The sequence below is a fragment of the Tenrec ecaudatus genome, chromosome 9 (assembly GCF_050624435.1).
Source record: "Tenrec ecaudatus isolate mTenEca1 chromosome 9, mTenEca1.hap1, whole genome shotgun sequence".
NCBI lineage: Eukaryota > Metazoa > Chordata > Mammalia > Afrosoricida > Tenrecidae > Tenrec > Tenrec ecaudatus.
The window spans coordinates 86,109,089-86,128,701 of NC_134538.1; the positions used below are offsets into that span (position 1 = coordinate 86,109,089).

At 49.9% G+C, this 19,613-nt stretch overlaps 1 protein-coding gene across 1 annotated transcript in view; it reads left to right on the forward strand.

The window, feature by feature from the left end:
- The window catches only part of RAPGEF5 (Rap guanine nucleotide exchange factor 5), an 84,687-nt gene extending 67,164 nt beyond the window's left edge, over positions 1-17,523 (forward strand). Inside the window, exons 14-16 of the mRNA XM_075558317.1 lie at positions 4,862-4,926; positions 10,060-10,114; positions 13,998-17,523. Of these exons, the coding sequence (XP_075414432.1) occupies positions 4,862-4,926; positions 10,060-10,114; positions 13,998-14,116 (239 nt within the window). The 3' untranslated portion in view covers positions 14,117-17,523. The remainder of the gene's footprint in view (positions 1-4,861; positions 4,927-10,059; positions 10,115-13,997) is intronic.
- Positions 17,524-19,613: the final 2,090 nt, after the last annotated feature.

Below are 19,613 nucleotides of genomic sequence, written 5' to 3' on the forward strand. Positions count from 1 at the left end.
GCATTTACATCTTAGCTTCGATGCAATTTTCTGCTCTGCCGAGTTTTTCTAGACCGTGTTGTTGGAAGGGAAAAATAGAAATTCTCCTACTGAAAATACATTCAGTCATTTTAGAAGAACAAGCAGTACATTAAACAGGCCCCTCCTCCTAGTTTCCTCAGGAGCCTTCACAGATTTAAATGAGCACTGAGTTCCTTGCCTTAATTCTTGCCTTTATAAAAACAAACTTCATTAGTACTAATATCATGCTGGAGATGAGACATTTCAAAAAGAGTAATAAAAAAACCCTTTTTTTAAGGGTTTTCAATTGCATAATGAATGTAAAGGTCACATACATTGTTGTAGAAACCCAGCATAACGGAATGAAGCCCTGATGGCGTAGTGTTTACGTGTTGGCTACCAGATGGTAGCTGCTTGCTAACCGTAAGATCAGCACCTCAAAACCACCAGGAGCAAGATAAGACTGTCTACGCCTGTAAAGATTTACAGTCCCGGAAACCCCCAGGGCAGGGCTGCTCGGTCCTATAGGCTGGCTGTGAGTCAGTAGCCGTGAGTGTGTGGGGTCCCATCCATCCTACAAGGGCCGGCTTTCAGTTCAAGTCGTAAGACTTACTAAGACGTGCATTCCCAGCAAGCACACAACGTGAGGATCCTCCCACTCTCCCCTTTCCGATTTCTCTGTCGCGTGTCTTGCCTTTGGCTTCTGTCTTCCTGGCCCAGTGCTGTGGGCGGTGGTGCAGAGAGAAGGAGAGACCCTGACTGATTTGGGGGAGAGGTGTCACCCAGAGAAAGGTCCGGAAAGCCTCGGGTCAAACAGCACCCACGAGGCTGCACAGGGTGGGAGGTGTGGTGCGCGCCAGTAGGGTGAATCCGCACCAGTTCTCTGAAGATAAAGCAGGGCCTTGGGTTGGGTCGTGTGTGTATCTTAGAGCAGATTTGCTCTCGGCATCATTGTAAGGGACATTTGAAGGAAAGGAAATTTGGGGTATGTGGATGTTTCTTCCTCCTGTTTCACTTGGGATCCAGCCCAAGGCATGATTTTTTCCGAGGGTGTCATTGGCTCCAGCATTTCTTTTTTATGACGTGTTTGAAGTGGGCTCAGGTGCCTCTAGTCAAAGGGGTCTTTCCCAGTTCCCCAGAGCCCAGCTCTGGTCAGTACCCTGGAATGACTCCAACCCCACCCCATGACTTGAGCTTCAAGGTCCCAGTATGTGAGCTCGTTGTTACTTTAGCCCTCCCTCATAACACCCCTGCATCCCACCTGCCACTCCCGGGACCCTTCCTCGTCTGCATATTGCAATTCCCGCCCACATAGCACAGACAGCATGACCACGTGTCCGCTCTGGGCACATTCCGTCCCTCACCTGCCGACCAGCACCAAGCCAGTGAGCTGGCCCTTCCGCGGGGCAGCAGTCCATCTCTGTGGACCTCAACAAGACCCTGAGAGCTGCAGCCAGCTCAGCAGCATTGCCCAGGCGGAGGACAGACCTAAGGAGAGAGGGAGGGCAAGAGAGAGCAGATCCAGAGGAAGGCCTTGACAGGTTTTAAGCAATCCCCGCTATGCCCTAAGTTCAGCAAGTGGACGGTAACTGGTAGTCAGAAATGCCCAAGTCCTGTCGAGGTGAGGCACCCATTGAGGCCCCACCCGAAGGCCTCCCTTGGTTTGAATGCTGGGTCTGACGCTGGAGACCGTGCTGAGGTTGGGCCTATGCCAATGTCCTTGGGGCCCTAGTTTCTCTAAATTCTTTTCTCCTAGGGTTTTCCCTTCTAGGTTTTGGGAGGATTCAATAAGTTAATGTTGGGAAAGCATTTAGGGCCATTAAAATATACTGTAAGCCGTCGCCATTGTCCTCCTCCTCCTCCTGGACCCCCGATGAACTGGAGAGGGTTTCAGTCATCGGAATTCTTGATGAATTAGAAAAAGCCAGGCTTTTTGATGGGGGTTCGTATAGAGTGCAGCGGTGTCTCATTTGCTGTACAATAAAGGTAGAAGCTTACTACCATGACTAGAAAGAACAAACACAAAACCCACAGCCATCCACTGGGTTCCCCCTCCTGTCGACCCTGCATTTAGCGGCTCGAAATCTTCAAGGAGCACAGAGCTTCCTCCCTCCTCCTCCGTCCACCCTCCTCCTTTCCTGCTCCCCCTTTGATCTTAAATGGTTGATTATTCTAAGGGGTGTGTGTGTGTGTGTATACACGCATGCACGCACACAAGCGTGACCACCTGGCATTACGGCAAGTAGCTCTCCCCACTGTCTACTGACCTCAGCCGGGCCCTGAGAGCTGCGGTTGAGAGGCATCACCCAGGTAAGAGCGAGACCTAAGGACGTCACCACCACTCCCAACTGCTCTTTCTGTGATCCCTTGTCACTCAGTGAAACTTGGAATGGCTTTCTACAAGTGGAAGTGGTAAAAGATGATGAAATAACCAGCGAATTTGTGAAGCGATTGTAATTAGTGGTGAGCTGACCTCCGCTAAGACATCAGTGTAAACACAGCCAGCCTCAGGGACATAGGACCACCATGCTGGAAGCTGTGCCCAAGGGCTACCTCAGGGACGGATGCACAGCACAGCCTGGAGTGCAGGGGTGAGGAACTGGGGCCACAGCTCAGCACTGGTGCCGTAGGCAGGTTTCAGTACTCGATCTCATGATGGTGGGAAATAGCGGGATAAAAGCTGCAGATTAATGGCCTTGGCCTTTGTTCCTTTCTGCTTATAAGACCAGCAGGCTAGTAAATACGCTCTCCCATTTTATATTTCTGGAAGCTTCAAACTAGCCTTTTCTCTCCTTTTTAGCAAATTACCTTAAGGTGTTAGGCCTGGCTGACTAGAGAAAGCAGTAAACCAGTGACACTCCTGTGTACAGGATAGAGCTTTTATATGGAGAAGTAATTCTTTATTAAGAATGCATCCCAGCCCAGGCCATCCAGTTCATCCCTCGGTCCCTCTTCAGGCTCGTGGTCCCACACACAAGGATGCCAAATGCAAGAAGATCATAGGCCGGTGGGTGCAAGGTTGCGGGGAACTTGGCAGGGCATCCGGTAGCCCTCCGGAGAGAGAGAGGAGGAAGATCCCAGGGTCCTTCTGATGAGAGGGCCACACCCCTAAAGAAGGTCACACGATTGACAGGTTGGATTCCATCCCTATACTTTCAAATATCTCCAAGATGACATAAACGTATCTAATTAGCACACTTAAGAATGTGGGAAAGTGATGGGTGGCTGATTGGCTTCCTCAATCTGTGATAGAATACATATTTTCAAACTCTTTAAATGGCAGGGTATTTCTTATCCTGCCCGTCTGTCTGTGCTGTCATTGAGCGTCCAGCCTGATTTTGTTGCTGCCCCTTCGCTCAGAGCTTCAGTTGCCGTCATTAACTTAACTTACTCTGTTCATCTCTCCCCAGAAGGCACCCCTAGGTTTGTTCAGCCACGAGGAGGCTTTCGCTGAGCTGTCATCTTGCTTCACATGCAGTCGTTCCCGGGCCAAGGCTAACTTGCCCTTCCTCTGGAAATGCACTGTCACCACCTCCCTTGCAGTACGCTCACTGGCAATGCTTTCTTTCCGCCGAGTGGTGCGGGCCCGGAAATGTCATTTTCATCTCCACCTTTCCCCTCACCCACCTCTGACACACGATCAGGCACCGACCTGGAGCCAGAACTCGAAATCTTTTTTCCTTTTCTTATTACTGTGACTCAGGTGACGGTTCACAGAGCCGTCCGTTTCCAACTCTGCCGTTCATGCACATTGTGTTTCACATCATTTGACAACATAGTGTCACTCAGCCTCCCTCCCGTGTGTCCCATTTGTGTTCCCCTCTTTCCTAACCTTTCTGTACCTGGTCCTTGGGTAATCCTGTCCTTTTCAGCTAACTATTCTGAGGTGTGTGGACTTCCCTGGTGTCGTTGGGACCTGTCGGTTGTTCGGCTGAAATTGAGCCCCCGGGGGTGAGGGTGCTCTAGACCTTCAGGGTGACAAAGAGCCAGAGTCCCAGAGGTTCTATCTGTCTCTAGCTCCATGGTCTTTCCAGTGCAAATCTTACTCTTTTGAATAAAGCAGGTCCCGTACTCTTTGCTGGGGAATTTCAAAATGCAAATATCTGAATGTTAAAACCCTGTTGTTTCTGGGGATTTCTTCTGCTTGCTTCTTTGGTCTAAGAACATACGAATCCAGTACATTATGGGATGGTGTCCGCTTATCTCAAAGGGCCCTGGCGGTGCTCTTGAGGAGCCCCGGGGGCACATTTGTCATGTGTTGAGCTGCTAACCATAACATCGGCAGTTTGAAACCACCAGTCAGCTGGTTGGAGAAAGATGAGGCTTTCTACTCCCCTAAAGAGTTACTATCTTAGAAACTCACAGGAGCAGTGTGGCCCTGCCCTAAGGTTGCCAGAAAGTCATGAACTTGGGGCAGTGGGGTATTTTATTTTTTGAGAGGTGATGCAGACTTGAGAGGTAGCTGAAGCTGCTAAATTCAAGGTTGACATTTCAGTTCCGCCATTCGCTCCAGAGGAGAAAAATTGTCCGCTCCCGTAAAAATGTATTGCAGCCTCAGGAACCACAGAAAGGGGCTCCTGTGAGTCAAAATTGACTCCAGTGTCAGTGGGGTTGACTGTGTCATAAACACGTTAAAGTCACACACTTCCATCATGGCTGCAAGATGTAGACTTTCACTAACAGTTTGCTTGTTTGCTTCCCCCAGTCATACACACACACACACACACACACACACACACACACACACACTGCCCAGTGTGCGTAATGGCCCATGAGCGCGCCTGTCGGACTTGTATCTAGGATGTCAGCCTCAGCACGACCCATTCCTCATGTTTCATGTGGGTTTTGTTTTAATTTGCAGATGTAACATTTATCCATGAAGGAAATAAGACATTTTTGGATAATCTCGTCAACTTTGAAAAGCTGGTAAGTTGAGACCCGCCATTTTCCTGCCTCCCCCTGTTGCCTCTCCTTCCCTGCTGCAGGGGACAACGGGTCCCAGGCTTCTCCATTCAAAGTGTGGAGATTCTCAGGCCCTTCCCCTTGCTGCAGTTTGTGCTGGGTCAAGCTGTGCATTCTAATAGAAAATAAGGGTGTTAGCACGGTCTTGAGAACCAAATAGAATTGCACACTAGAATGAAAATCTCATCTTTCACTTTTACAAAACAAGACAGCCTCGAAGCCAGAAATAGAACCTCCATGTTCCCTTCAAAGGAAGTTACATTCATGATGTTCAAGGCGCAAGTCTCTGTCCCAGTATGCACTGCTTCAGAGACGTCTCCAAGCTTGGATGTGGCGGGAATTCAAGGGGAAGGTCCTCGGGTGGGCAAACAGCTTGCCCTCCAATACTGACTGGCTAGTTAGGATGGGTAGATTCGAACTCCCCCAGCAGACCAAAGGAAGAATTGAAGCCTGGTAATCTGCTTCCAACAGGAGTCATGGTGGTGTAGAGCTTCATTAAGCTGTTATCTCTAAGGTCAGCAGTTCAAAAGCACCAGCCCACTCCAGGGAGCTAGATGAGGTTCTCTGTTCCCAAAGACAGCCACAGTCTTAGAAACCCACAGGGCAGTACCGCCCTGCTCTGCAGGGTCTCTCTGAGTCAGAATCGACTCGTAGTAGTGAGTTTGAGTTGGAATGTCCTCCCGTGAATGTTGCTATTGGTGCTTTGCCATCAAGTCTGCCCTGTGGAGCAGCCCGTGGGTTTGAACTAAAAACCTTTCAGTTAAGAACTGAGCAGCTGTTTAAAAAAAAAAAAATCAAAAGTGATTCCCAGCTAACTACAAGGACAGATTTGTCTGACAGATGAACTTTAGTGTCATAGATTGAACTGTCTTTCATGGTTAAAGATGCTATCGGTGGCCCCTCGCTGATGATCATGACCTTTGAGTGACCTTTTCAGTCATGGTAATGGATGTGTGTAAACTCTCTTGGCCTGGCCCTCAGCCCCCTGTGTGGGTGAGAGGGTTGAGTGGGGGTGGTGGGGAGTAGTGGGAGGCTGCAGACCATGACTAACCCATCATCTCAAACCAGTGAGTCCAACTGAGGGCTGAGGTGTGACCTCTGCCTCATGAGTACTCGGTGCTCAGCATCAGGCTCTGGTAGCCACACACAGGCCGAGACCCCGGATGGCAGCGCAGTCAACTTACACAACTGGGAGGAAACCAGGTGCCCGGAAGCTGAGAGACAGGCGGCTCGGGAGACTTGTCACTCTCTCTCCACATCTATCACTCTCGGGAGGCCAATTGGTGGCTCGCTGTTTGGGATGTGGCTTTGTAAACCCTTCACCTTCCCGCCTGCACGAATGCTTAGGAAATCAGAGCCCAAGCTATCTTTAGATCCTTCGGTCAAGCCAACACAGCAGGAAATGAATATTTAAAGTGTTAATTTGGGGTGTCTGCTCTTCAGTGATTTGTTCAGCGATGATCCCTGTAATGCGCCTGCTTGCACCCAAAGGCTGTCCGTGGGCACTAGCACACCACGCCCTGAGCAGACGATTGTCGGCGTGTGAGGCCTGCAGGCCATATTCACCTCGTCTTCTGGATAGTAGATCTGCTTAGCAATTCCAAATTCGCTTTAGAAGGCATGGCTAGAGGGGAGATGAGATTTGCCATGCCAAGTAGAATTCCCGGTAAAGGTCTAGTACAGTGGTTCTCCACCTTCCTCATGCCACGGCACTTTCATACAGTTCCTCATGTGGGGGTGACCCCCCCCAACCATAACATTATATTTGTTGCTACTTCATCACTGTAATTTCGCTACTATTTTGATTGGGCGACCCCTGTGAAAGGGTCATTGGACCCCCAAAGGGGTCGCAACCCACAGGTTGAGAACCCCTGGTCTAGTAATTTTTTCACCTCTGACTCACCAAGGGGAGGGGAGGCACATGAGAGAACAGGTGTGCTGTTTATAAATGCCCTCTGTCTGTTGTTCAGGCTGATTGCTGGTTGACCTTTTCCCCAAAGTACACAGCTGGCTTGACTGGGTGCCTTGGTCACTTCCCCTCAGATGGGTTCACCAATGGAGGCAGAAGCTTTCCAAGAAGGCACGGCTGGGGAGCACTCCCGGGTCTTTCTCCCAAGCAGGCAGCAGAAGTCTGATTACTATTCGTTCATGTAAGAAGACAGCAAGGTTTCGTGCAGGACCACATACGAGTGGCATCCACGCCAGTGCTGTGTGTGGTCTCGCTTGTATGCATGCTGACACTCCCAGCTGAGCTTAGAAAGACTAAGCCAAAGCCCTCCTGTAAGAAACAAGCATTGACTTTCCCTCGGGAGCAGAGTGGGCTCAGGCAGACTGGAACCACAGAGTCAGCAGTTTGAGCCCAGGAGCCCACCTGCAGGAGATTGATGAGGTTTTCTGCTCAAAGATGACAAGCTGGGAAACCCCCACCCCCACCCCCACCACGGCAGGCCTTTTCTGTCCTGGAGGGAAAACGCCCCCCGGGCAGGCCTTTTCTGTCCTGGAAGGGCCACCCCGTGTCACAATCGACTGGATGGCAGTGAGTTTTGTTTCTTTTGAGAAGGTTTAAGGAGCTAGTGTGGCATAAAGTAAGTCATAGTCTGTTTTAACGGTTTAAATTTCTGGGGAGACCTTTTGTTAACAGCTAGAAGTGCATGCCACTGTGCGTACACCCAGCAGACTTGTAGCACACAGGCTCAGGGCTACCGAGTGTCACAGCACAATCATTTTTAATGAGAGTTCTCTTCCTATTTAAAGTGAGCACTGGTGGGTGTAGGGCAGGGTGACTCTTCCTCGCCTGCCTTAAGACAGTGTGATTCGTGCTCACCTCCTCGCATGGCAAAGGAAGGGCGCAGTTAGGAGTTTTTCCAGAAGGACACAAACCAGTTGAACATTGTACAAGGCCAAAGACTGCACTTGACCTTCCTGGCGTAGTCAGCCTTTTCAAAGAATTTTTCTCAGCAAAGGACGGGCTTTCACTTAAGCCAGAGCCCGATCATCTTTCACCATAATGAACCAATGGAACCTAAATGAATTAACTCCCGGGAAGCCAATTTCTCTTGATGGGCATTCGCTTGAGCCACCTAGCAGATAATGCAGTGTGTGGCCTTCCTCTGGCCAGTGCATTACATTAGGCCAATACATTAAGTCAGACCACATGGAGACCCAGAAATGGTCATGGGTCTAATGAGATTTCTCTTATTTCTTGGGTTAAGTTCCCTGCTGCCTCATCCTTTCTAAATGTTTCCATCACAAACTCTAACATTAAATGATGAAACATGCTCTCGTTTCTTCTCTTCAGCCCATTGCGTTTATATCACCCAGTAAACACGGAAAGCAGAAAGCAAAATGTAGGGAACAACTTCACTTTTGGGGTCCCCCCACTACACCAGACATTCTGCTGCCAGGTATCTGGTGGGTGTCTCCCTCGCTCCCAACCCCACAGCACCTCCCTGCAGAATCAAAGCTTCTTTTAAAATGTCCCGTTCCTGACAGGGACGGGGGACCCGACTGGCCAGCCAGCGACGTCGGCATGGCCCGTGATTGCTTGCTAATCACCCACCACGTCCTTAAAGCTGTTCTCCGCAGAGGAGTGTCCCTTGCCGCTTCAGTCATCTGCTTCTGCCCGTCCACAAGCCTGAAGACGAGGCTCAGGACTCACGTTTCAAGGTCCCCTCCAGACTGAGTCAGCCTGCAGTTGCTGCAGTTCTCAACCCGTGGGTCGCGACCCCTTTGCGTCAAACGACTCTTTCGCCGGGGTCGCCCAACTCCTAACAGTAGCAAGATGACAGTGATGAAGTAGCAACGACAATACTTTTATGGTTGGGGGTCACCACCACATGAGGAACTGTACGAAAGGGTGGCGGCCTGAGGAAGGTTGCGAGCCACTGAGTTAGAGTTGTGCAGCTGGCCCGTGTTGGAAGTCAGTGTGAGGCCACGGTTGACAACAAGGAGGACGCTCTCTGGGGAACAGCGGCCATAGGATATATACTTGGGGAAGGAAATGTAACAGTACTCTCGCAGGCATGAGTCAGGCCTCATTTCCTTTCCAAAGGCAGCCTGCACTGCTGCTGTAATTACTGTTCTATTGAACGTTCCCCTTGGAACGAGTCAATCCCACGCCCCTGCTATTTCTCCAGTTCTGCTGGACTTCCCAATTTTTGACGACTCCAGGCCGAAGCTCTGTACCATTATGCTATTTGGGCCGTGGTGGGAAACAAGCATGTTTCTCTAGCGTCACTCCAGGAAGGCAGTGAGCACGGTATTTCATCACTCTGGCCGCTCTGTTGGGGGGGGACTGCGCTGAAGCCTGGGGCCCTGCGTGGTGCCAATGGTTAACACGCCTGCCGGCTGAAAAGCTGGAAGATCAAGGCCACCCAGAGGCACTTCCAAAGAAAAGGTCTATGGATCTGCTTCCAGAACCCAGCCTGTGAGCACCCTGTGAAGCATAGCTCCATGCCGTCCCACCAGGAGTCACCGCGAGACAGAGTGGCCTGCTACTCAGAGTGGAGATTGGTCTCTGTCTAAATTCTGTTTCGTTCATCATAGAACACTGAAGCATGGACAGATGAGAGAGGCCTCACTCATTTGCGGGGATTGGCACTTACCCAAAGCAGCTGCAATTATGAATATTTACACACAAATTAAGCAGGCAGCCAGTTTAAGAGTGTGGTATATAGCAGGTGCCGGGCAGGCAAAGCCCATGGCTAAGTTCCTGGTCTGGGAGGGGAGAAAGTTCAACAGCAGTTACAAGACAAAACCAAACATCACCAAGTACAAGACAAGTGGAAAGGTTGAAAACAGAGCCCCCAGGTTCAGATGGGGGGACCCAGAAAGGCTTCATGAATGCGGTGTTGCATTTGTTTGCCGTCCATAGCCAAACAACCGGGAACCACTGTTTAAGCCACTTGATCTTAGGACCAAACATTCTTCAATAACCCAAGATCAAGAGAGTCAATGCAAGTGACAGCCAGTTCCAAATACAGCGCTTCTGTTTACATCCAGAGGTCTTAGGCCATCCATCTATGCTAGGTGGCTCTGCAGCTTCCGCAGGACCCCAAATGACCTTTCCACTGATGCACTTCCCGTTCTACCTTCCAGCATATGATCGCAGACACTGTCCGGACCCTGAGACACTGCAGGACCAACCTCTTTGGTGAGTAGCGAAGCTGAGTGTGGAATGTACATTTAGTAAGTATTGTCACCGACTATAGGCATATCACATGCATCTGGTGGTTTAAAAAGTGAACAGATTGTGCAGTATAATACGTCAACTATGCACATCATAAGCATAAAATATAACCTTTTGGTATTGCATGTTTTGGATGCAAGTGTGACAGATTTTCAACCTCTCGTGACAGTGAGCCTACACTGTACAAAGAAGGTCCCCACTTCACCTCTGACCTCAGGAAAGTCTTTGCTATCCACTGGCTCACAATTATTGATGGGTTCGTGGCAGGTGCCTTTCTGACACGGGGCTTGGTTGTTGCCAGGTGCCATTGGGTGGTCATGACACATGGTGAGCCCTGCAAACAGCAGGCTGAAACACTACCCATGCGAACGCCGTCTGCGCAGAGGTTGCTATCGTTGCAGCCTGGCGTCAGCCCATCTCATTAAGGGGCTTCCTCTGTTCCGCGCGCCTCCGCGTTACAACCATGACGTCCCTCTTCAAGAGCTGCCTCCTCCAAATAACATATCTAAGGGACATGAGATGAGGTCTCACCCGTCTTGGCCTTTTCCTTTCTAAAGAGTCTTCTGGCTAGGCTATCGTTTGTAGAAATGCCCACAGCAGACTTCTAGAATATTTTCTTCTCGGCAACAAAAGCATCTTATTTGAAGCCATGTTTCTGCTCAAAAGCATTTTTCTGAAGGTTTTCATAGACACCACCCCTCACCCCCCCGTAAGTAATGTGTACCAGAATGTTCATTTTGTCACCCCAGGTGTTAATGACACTATGTTTCAGTGGTCTTGCAGCGGTGGCGGCACAGTGGTTAAAACACTCGGCCACTAACCAAGAGGTCAGCAGTTTCAACGCCCCACTCCCCCCGCAGGAGAAAGACGGGGCGATCTGCTTCCATCAAGATTTCTGCCCTATGGGGTTGGTCTGAACTGACGGGGACTTGACAGCAGGAAGTTTAGCATGGGTTTTAATTTCAGATGGTGTGACCATTGCCAGGAGGAACAGAATGAGCTGTACTGAGTGCATGCGCCTTCCCCTGGGCAGTGGATCTGCTTGTACTCCTGAAGAAGGGCTGCTATTCAACCTGTGAGGCTTAGTGAGACTGTAACGCAGTCACCTCCTAGTGGACAGTGTGAGGATTCACATCAAGTGCGCCTGACATCCTCGCCAATACTCTTTCCTCCCCTTATGCCAACTCCATACATATAAAAACAATTTTAAAAGAGAAAACCGAGTTCGATAATACTCAAAGGTGACCTGACCTTGAGGCTATTATGTTTCTGTAAGTCATTCAGTTCTTTAGGTTATGAAGTAATATATCTTCATGGAAAAGCCATGTTTTTCGTCCATTCACGAACACATGTAAAGCAGGAAATCAAGGTCTGAGTTGCCCAGAACACTATTAACAACTTGGAGCATGTGCTTTAAAATTTAAGGGGGGGGGAAATGTTATTCATTGTTAATCTTGAATGACAGAATCTTTCCCCAGCAAAGAAAATTAGAAGCTGAACTTCCATATGGACTTGAATTTCTGCTTAAATGGAAGGATTGTAAATACAGGATCTCAGTTTCTAAATAGTTACATCAATGCGTAGCACCTAGAGGTGCGTCCATAGTTGGACACTCAGGACTCCAGTGCAATGCGGTGTGATAGCCGCCGTAACGGGAGACGCGCTCAGGCCCATGAACATCAGGTTGCCGAGTGGGGGTTCCTATTCGACTTTTGCGCCTCAGCTATAGATTGGGGCTCAACTTATTCTATGACGCCGTTCTCTGTTTGCAAGGGACTCTGGTCCATGTGCCGTGAGTGTGCACAGGAAGGTCATCGTGGCACGCTGCCCTTGAACCTGCATTGGGCCTCCCAGTCACCAGCTAGCATTCAGCACAGAGCACAGAAAGCATGTGAATGATGACCAGGCCTGTTTGTGTTCCGATACTCACATGTCATACAGCATTGGATTTGGGACTGAATTGTCTGCATTCATTATGAGATTTCACTAGAGGTACAGCCAACCAACACTGGCATTTTGGGAAGCAAACAATAGTTATCAAGTCATTTATAAAAGTGCCAATTGTCATGATTGGACTCATTTGAATCTTGAAAACTAGCAACAAAATTATTGTAGCATCATATTTTCTTTTAAAAATATTATTTATTAATAAATCTTTTTATTGGGGCTCATACAGCTGTTATCACAATCCATACATACATCAATTGAGCAAAGCACCCTTATACATTCGTTGCCCTCATCATTCTCAAAATTCGCCTTCCACTTGGGTTCCTGGTAGCATCGTATTTTCTAACCCTTTGTTTACTAATCCAAAAGCAGTTTCTCGGTGTCATCAGTTATTTAGATGTTCTAAATATCTTCCACATATTTAGAAATCTAGAATAAAATAACATTTTTGTCACTCCCAAACAAGTAGAATGCTTTTTTTAAAAGGATTTGTTTGTTTACTCGTGGTGCTTTTAACTGCAGAAATGATTAAGCCTAAAGAGGCGCAAGCCATCCTTGACATGTTGTTGTTGCTTTTGTGAGGCACCTTGGAGTCAATTGTGACTTCTAGCAATCCTGCATCACAGAATGAAACACTGCCCGGTCGCACGCCATCTTCACAATGACTGTTATGTGTAAGCAGTCACTGTGTCAGTCCATCTCTCTGAAGGTTGTTTCTTTTTTTATTTGCTGACCTATGATACACAGGCCTTAAATCACGCCTCATAAAACCCATTTTTCATAAGAGCAGGAGAACAAGTGCCACATTAAAATGCTCAGCCTCCGGAGGCCCCTTCCCACAGGCAGTGTTCTTTCCTTCTGCTGATGTGGCACTCCAGTCTCCCGGCAGCCCTTTCCCATTCATTGACCAAGAAAGGGAGCAAACGTGCCGTCGCCCGCATCGACGCTGTCCTACCATAGCACAAGTTAGTTCAGTGGCTCTCAACCTGTGGGCCGCCACCCCTTTGGGGGTCCAGTGACCCTTTCACAGGAGTCGCCTAATTCATAACAGTAACAACATTACAGTGGTGAAGTAGCAACGAAAAACATTTTATGGTTGGGGGTCACCATAACATGAGGAACTGTATTAAAGGGCCGCAGCATTGGGAAGGTTTGAGAGCCACTGAGTTCGCTATCTCTCCTTGCCCAAGATGGTTTGGTTTGTTTCTGACTGTGGGGCATGGGCGTAGGCCACTGTCCCCACTCCCGATCAGAGCCACGGTCACCAGCATGGCGCGTGTGTATTCACAGTGTGCCAGGGCTTCTGGGGGCACTTTCACTTGGTCGAATGACCTGTATCTTCACCAGGAGATCTTCTTGCTTGGGTAGATTTTAGCTCATGCACATCTATTTTCTGGACCTACATTGCCTATAACCCGTACTCTAGTTTCTGATCTGTGGAACCTGTTCATTCCATTAATCTCGTCACTTCCAACACACAGAGAATAAGGACTACAGAGGAGGAATATACAAAACATCAAGTCATAAGCACCCGTGTTCACCTGCTCACCAGGGCAGCAGGGATTTCTGAAAATCCAGATTGACATGAAAGAGCCAGTGCAGGCCACGTCCCTACTGCGTGACTGTGACCAGTTTCCTCATCTGTCCAGTGGACCAATAACGTAATTACTAAATACTGCACAAGGCTAGCCAGTAGGAAATGATGGCGTGTGAAACAAATACCGCTGCCATGTAAGTCACTGACCCAAGCACGACAGGCTGAGTGAGCTGCTGGGGCTGAGACGCGCGTCCCCTGAGATTCTGCCCTTGAGTGTTACGCGGTTGTGGTGAGCTTGCACTGGCCTTCCGAAATGCCACTATCGCTCTCACGGCGTTCATCTTCCTTTTCTCCAAATACTAGGAGGGGAAGTGTCTCCAAAGGAGCACCAGGAGCTGAAATCCTACGTGAACCACCTGTACATCATCGACAGCCAGCAGGCCCTGTTTGAGCTCTCACACAGGATCGAGCCTCGGCTGTGAGCCCCACGGCCTCACTTCCCCCTCGAACTGCAGCACTCGGAGCTATGGGAATGGCTTTGCCGAGCACGATGCTTTCCTGTGAGAAGTCGCTGAGTTTTATCAGCGTCTCACAAAGCAGACGCAGGGAGCCCAGGAGCTGATGGCAGCCACCAGAGATGCGGGCGGCCTCTCCACGACACCACGCTTGTAAGGAGATGGCAGAGAGAGGAATGCCATTCCTGAGATGGAGAAACCTGGCTTCTTGTGATAACATTGTTTGATCCAGCCCCGTTTCCAATGTGTAAAGTGTGCCAGTACACAGACAGAAGAACATGCCTTGTCACACGGTGACCAACTTTCAGTAGGGACATGCAAGGAGCAGAGGGATTTCACTTGGCCTGGAAGCAAGCTCCTGTGTGTTGCCTCTTAGTAGTTCCTCGGAGCGCCTCAGGACAGCGGTGGCACCTTCAGATCCTTGGGGGGCTACCAAGTCTCCGTGGTCACCAACAGTGACATCACCCCAGGCCGCTGTGTGTAGGGTGTTTGTGGGGACTGACAGCCGGCTCCCACTTCCAGATGAGAGATGGGGCCATCTCTGGGCGCCCTCAATCACCGTCCGCGCATGCTTGCCTTGCCGGGGAGAGCCGTTTCTGCGCAGCTGATCCACCCTGTAGGCCAGCTAGGCTAAAGTGCTTTGCCAGAGGGGAAAAGTAGCCATCCTAACGACCTTGACCCATTGTTTCATTTCTGGGCTTTTCCTCTCTATTTGAAGGCTGACTCTAGGTACCGTGCATCTGGGGGAAACGCACAGCTCCTGACCCCGTAGAAAGCATGCAAAAAGGTTCCTTTAGCGTCACAGAGAACTGCATGCCTGCGCCTAGCGATGGATGGTCCGCCCATCTCAGGCAGGCCCCGCCTCGAATACAGGGACTGGCTACAGCCGTCCAGACGGGGTGGCCCTGAGCCCTCCTGGGGAAGAAGCAAGGCATTGTGGGGATCCTGCTGAGTACCAGTCTTCCTGCAGCCAATCAGAGCCCCGAAATCCTCAAATGTCCGATTCCTGTCGGGACTCCGCAGCTCTAGCCTACCTCCTACCAAAGCAGGTAGACTGGCTCCAATTCGCCTGGTTTTCGCTTAGTCTCTTTTCTTTCCTCCTTCCCTCCCTCCCTCCCTCCCTCCCTCCCTCCCTCCCTCCCTCCCTCCCTCCCTCCCTCCCTCCCTTCCTTCCTTCCTTCCTTCCTTCCTTCCTTCCTCCCTTCCTCCCTTCCTTCCTTCCTTCCTTCCTATAGTAAAGTAAATAAGCCCACTTGCTATCATCACTCCAGTAAGGGGATCTTCCTCAGCCTTCAAATGATTGAAAAGCTCTTTGGGATGAAATCATGCAAACTACCCCTGCCAGGTTGGTACTTGTGTCCCTCCGGAAGCCTGCGCAGAACCAGCTTCTCCTCTGCCGGGTTGCCGACCGACTGCGGCATGGTCCGAGCGGGCCGAGGTGCATGGAGTGCAGTCGGACACCGTTAGGGCAGTGCTGCTTCCTGGCTCCGCGATCCAGGCCGAGCTGGAGACCTCACCTGGGACCCCTCGGGGCGATGGAGGTTCGGACGGGCCCAGCCCAATATGTACCAGAAATACCTGAGTACCTGAAAGGGTTCTAGGAAAGCAGGCTGGCTTGCTCAGCAGCGCTCCCTTGTGCAGAACCAGGGATATTAGCGGCCCTCACAGGGTGAGCGAGCACTTGAGTGCTCCCCGCGGGGATCCCCGGGTTAGCCAACCCACCCGTTACAGTTCAGGTGCACGCTCTTGGGTCTCTACTACCAAGTTGGATCGGCCAGTCCAGTCCTACCAGGCCTTGTAGATCTCATCTCTTGTTTTCCAGTTGAGATGGCTTTTCAAATTAGGCTTGCGGTGCTCCAACCTGAACATTTCCGCGAGAGGACTCATTTTCAGGGGAGAAAGACCCGCAGCCTGGTGCCTGCTCAAAAGCCCTGGTCCAGAGACACACCTGTGGCCCAGGGGAGTCACATCCGCGTTGCATGCCAACATGCCTCATTGCACTCCGGGTCCCCTGCAGGCGTGGGTGGGGACAGGCCGGGGAGAAGGCGCTGCCTGCCCATCTCCTCTGGCCCCAGGGCTGTGGCTCTGTGAGCCCCAGTGGAACCAAAGGGCAGAAGTGCTTTCTTTAGATTGGCTTTTCTCTCCCTGTCTTCTGGGTGTCAAACTCTCCAAAGCTCCTGAAATTTAACAACTGCCCCTGCACTCGGCCCAGGCAGGGACTCTGAAGCTTCAAACGCTTTGGAAAGGCTGCTGGGAAGGCAGAGCACACTTGTGCGGGGTCCGATCGTGCCCCACAGGAGTCTTTCTAACAAATTGGAGCAGCCCTGCAAGGCTCATCCGCCACGGACAGAACCAGACTGGACTCGGGGGGCTCCCTACTCACGGAGATGGGCCTGCTTCCCTCTCCACACCTGCTGCAGCCGCCTCAGAGCTGCTCTCGCTGCACAGAGGGTGATGGCTAAGCTCATAGTCACACAGAAAGACCATATAAGTCCCCCCTTTGCCCACAGAGGCTTGCGTAGTGTGCCCCCTGCCCAGTGGGCAAGGCTCCCAGTGCTTCTCCGTGGGTTCTTTCTGTCGTGGCAAAACTTGGACATGATCGGTCTGCAGGTTTCTGGACTCTCAGCGCCCCAGCCCCACTAAACAGTTAGCTCAGAGCAGCCAAGACACAGGTTCCTGAGACGAGGCAGCAGCCTTTCCAGACTTGTCACGTGCACGTTTGCAGATGCTCCTGAGACAGCAGTGTTTTATGCTCACTACTACCTGACTGATTGCCAAATCATCGCAGCGCTAAACCTTATCACCTGCACCTGCTTTGTTCTGGAAGCATTCATTCTGCCCAGAATAATTTTTCTAAGCCCATATCCAAGCTTCAGTGGGTGGAGCACACTGGATTTGGAAGCACACATTAAAAAGCCCGAACACCCAGTTTGTTGGGGAGAAGGTGTTGTGCTAGTGTAGACACCCCTCAGGGTGGGAAGAGGGTAGTTTGAAAGAGCGTGTGTGCACTGACTTTGTGAACCCTGGAGCGGAGCGCTCCCCACGACCCAGTCCTCAGCCTGGCCCAGACAGCCATCACGCACGCACGGCACAGATCCCAAGCCCAGGGTTCTGGAATGGCATGCCAATCCAAGCTGCTCAGAAATCAGGCAACATTTTCAAAATGGGGGCCAGTCGGATCCGCTGGAGTTGTTCATCACGGGTGGCTGCTGAAGGCATCAAAGACACGTCCTTAAAATTTCAGCCTGCTTCTTAGTGGGCCAGTTGTCCTTCAAACCGGGAGGGGGAAAGAGGTTTTGTTTTTGTTTTTAAAAAATTGCCAAAAAGTGAGATGAAAATGTACTATTGTATAAAGCAAAGCTGTACATCCTAAACGTTTTTTAGCAGAGTGCTATTTATTTGCATAGCCTATTTATTGTATTCATATTCCACACGGAGATGGAATCAGTGACCCGATACAAGGAACCTTGCCTTTTCATTGTGTTGCTCATTAGGACTGCTTGCGTTAGCAATTAGACGAGAGAAAGCCCCCAGTCGGGGCGTCTACCTAACTTCTCAGGGACTGCACTCGGTAGTTTTCCACCATTCGAAGCGCTGGTAAATATGAGACGCGTGTTGAGTTACCAGGCTCGCCATTAGCAGTGTTTTCCTCCCCATCCTTCACGCTTTGGGCCTCTGTTGTAGATAAGACTGTGCTGTGTATTTATCAGAGCTAGCAAGCAATAATTTATATGTAAAAATGGCCAAGCAATGTAAGGTTAAAACTTATCTAAGTAACTGTTACCTTATCTTGTATTTTCAAGTGTTTTTTAAAACTGCTTTTCCAAATATATGTTAAAGACACTCTCCCCTCTGTCGCAAGTGCCTTGCTTATTCCATGGGGGGTGTGGGCTAGAACACCTGTTGGCTGGCCCCACGGGCTGCTGAAAGGATTGGAACTCGGAGACACTGGCTCACCAAAGGAGCTACGCCTAGGCGAAGAGGTTCCCAGGCAACCCCCAAAAGCCTAAATAGCTCGTGACCCTGATGCATTGTTGCAGAGCATAAGGAATGGGCTCGTGCTGGTACCTGGGGAATCAAAAGGACCAAAAAGCAAAACCAAAAACCCCTCCATTCTCTTTAATTCCATGTTTCCACGAACTGTGAGAAGCCCAGTCCTACAACAGCCACTGCAACCCTTTCTGACCAACCCAGAGCCTGAAAGAAGCTGGGTGCCTTGGCCTAGAACAGAGGCCCCAGCACAGGAAAAGTGGTGGATGGCTGGGAGGGAGACGGCCGAGGGATCCTAGCCACACTCTGGGGAGGTGGGGGGACTAACTATACATAGACATCTCAGGTGTAGAATTCTGTTCTAAACCTCTACTGCCTTACCCATTGTTAATGGGTGTTTAGCAAGTAGTACCACCACCACCCCTGCAGGAGGGTTATCTGTCACCATGTTAACCACTGGTATGGCCAAGTGCCTTGGTTTGTCCACTGAAAGATCTCAAGGGGTGACCTGAGCTGCTACTTAGCACGTAAACTATTGCGATGTTTGGATGAATGTCATTCATCAAGTTTGGGAAGTTTCCGGTCATTGTTGCATCAGAAGTCCTTTGGGCCCCTGTCTTATCTACATGGGGCCCTTCCATAATGCCTGTGTATATGCACAGGGTCTCCTCGGCCCTGCTTATTTTCTTCATTCTTGTTCGTGTCCTCAGGATCATCTCAACGAGCCTGTCTTCACACCCGGATGCTTTCTAATGTCTGCGCTAAGTGGTTGCATCCCTGTAGTGAAGTTCCCATTTGTTAATGTACTTTTCAACTCTGAAATTCCATTAAAAAACAAACACACAAAAACTGTTCCATAAAGATTACCGGGAGATCTGGTGCCCAAGTGGGGTATGTGCTGGACTGTTAGCCACCAAGTCCAGTTTGAAACCACCAGCTGCTCTGAGGAAGGAAGAGAGATGAGACTCTGCTCCCAGAAAGAATTAGTCTCAGAAACTCCCCGGGGCAGTTCTACTCTGCCCTATTGGATCAGGAAGAATCAGAATCAACTAGATTGCAGTGGGGTTTGCTTGTTTTTTCATAAAAATTACAGTCACGGAAACCCGGTGAGGCAATTCTCTACCCTATAAGATAAGCAATGAGTCAGAAACTGCTAAATGGCAGTGAAGATTACTGGTTTCTATTTGATGAGAGCATTTTCTTTTTTTAAAACATTTTATTAGGGGCTCATACAACTCTTATCACAATCCATACATATACATACATCAATTGTATAAAGCACATCTGTACATTCTTTGCCCTAATCATTTTCAGAGCATTTGCTCTCCACTTAAGCACTTTGCATCAAGTCCTCTTTTTTCCCCTACCTCCCCGCTCCCCCTCCCTCATGAGCCCTTGATAATTTATAGATTATTATTTTGTCATATCTTGCCCTATCCGGCATCTCCCTTCACCCTTTTTCTGTTGTCCGTTC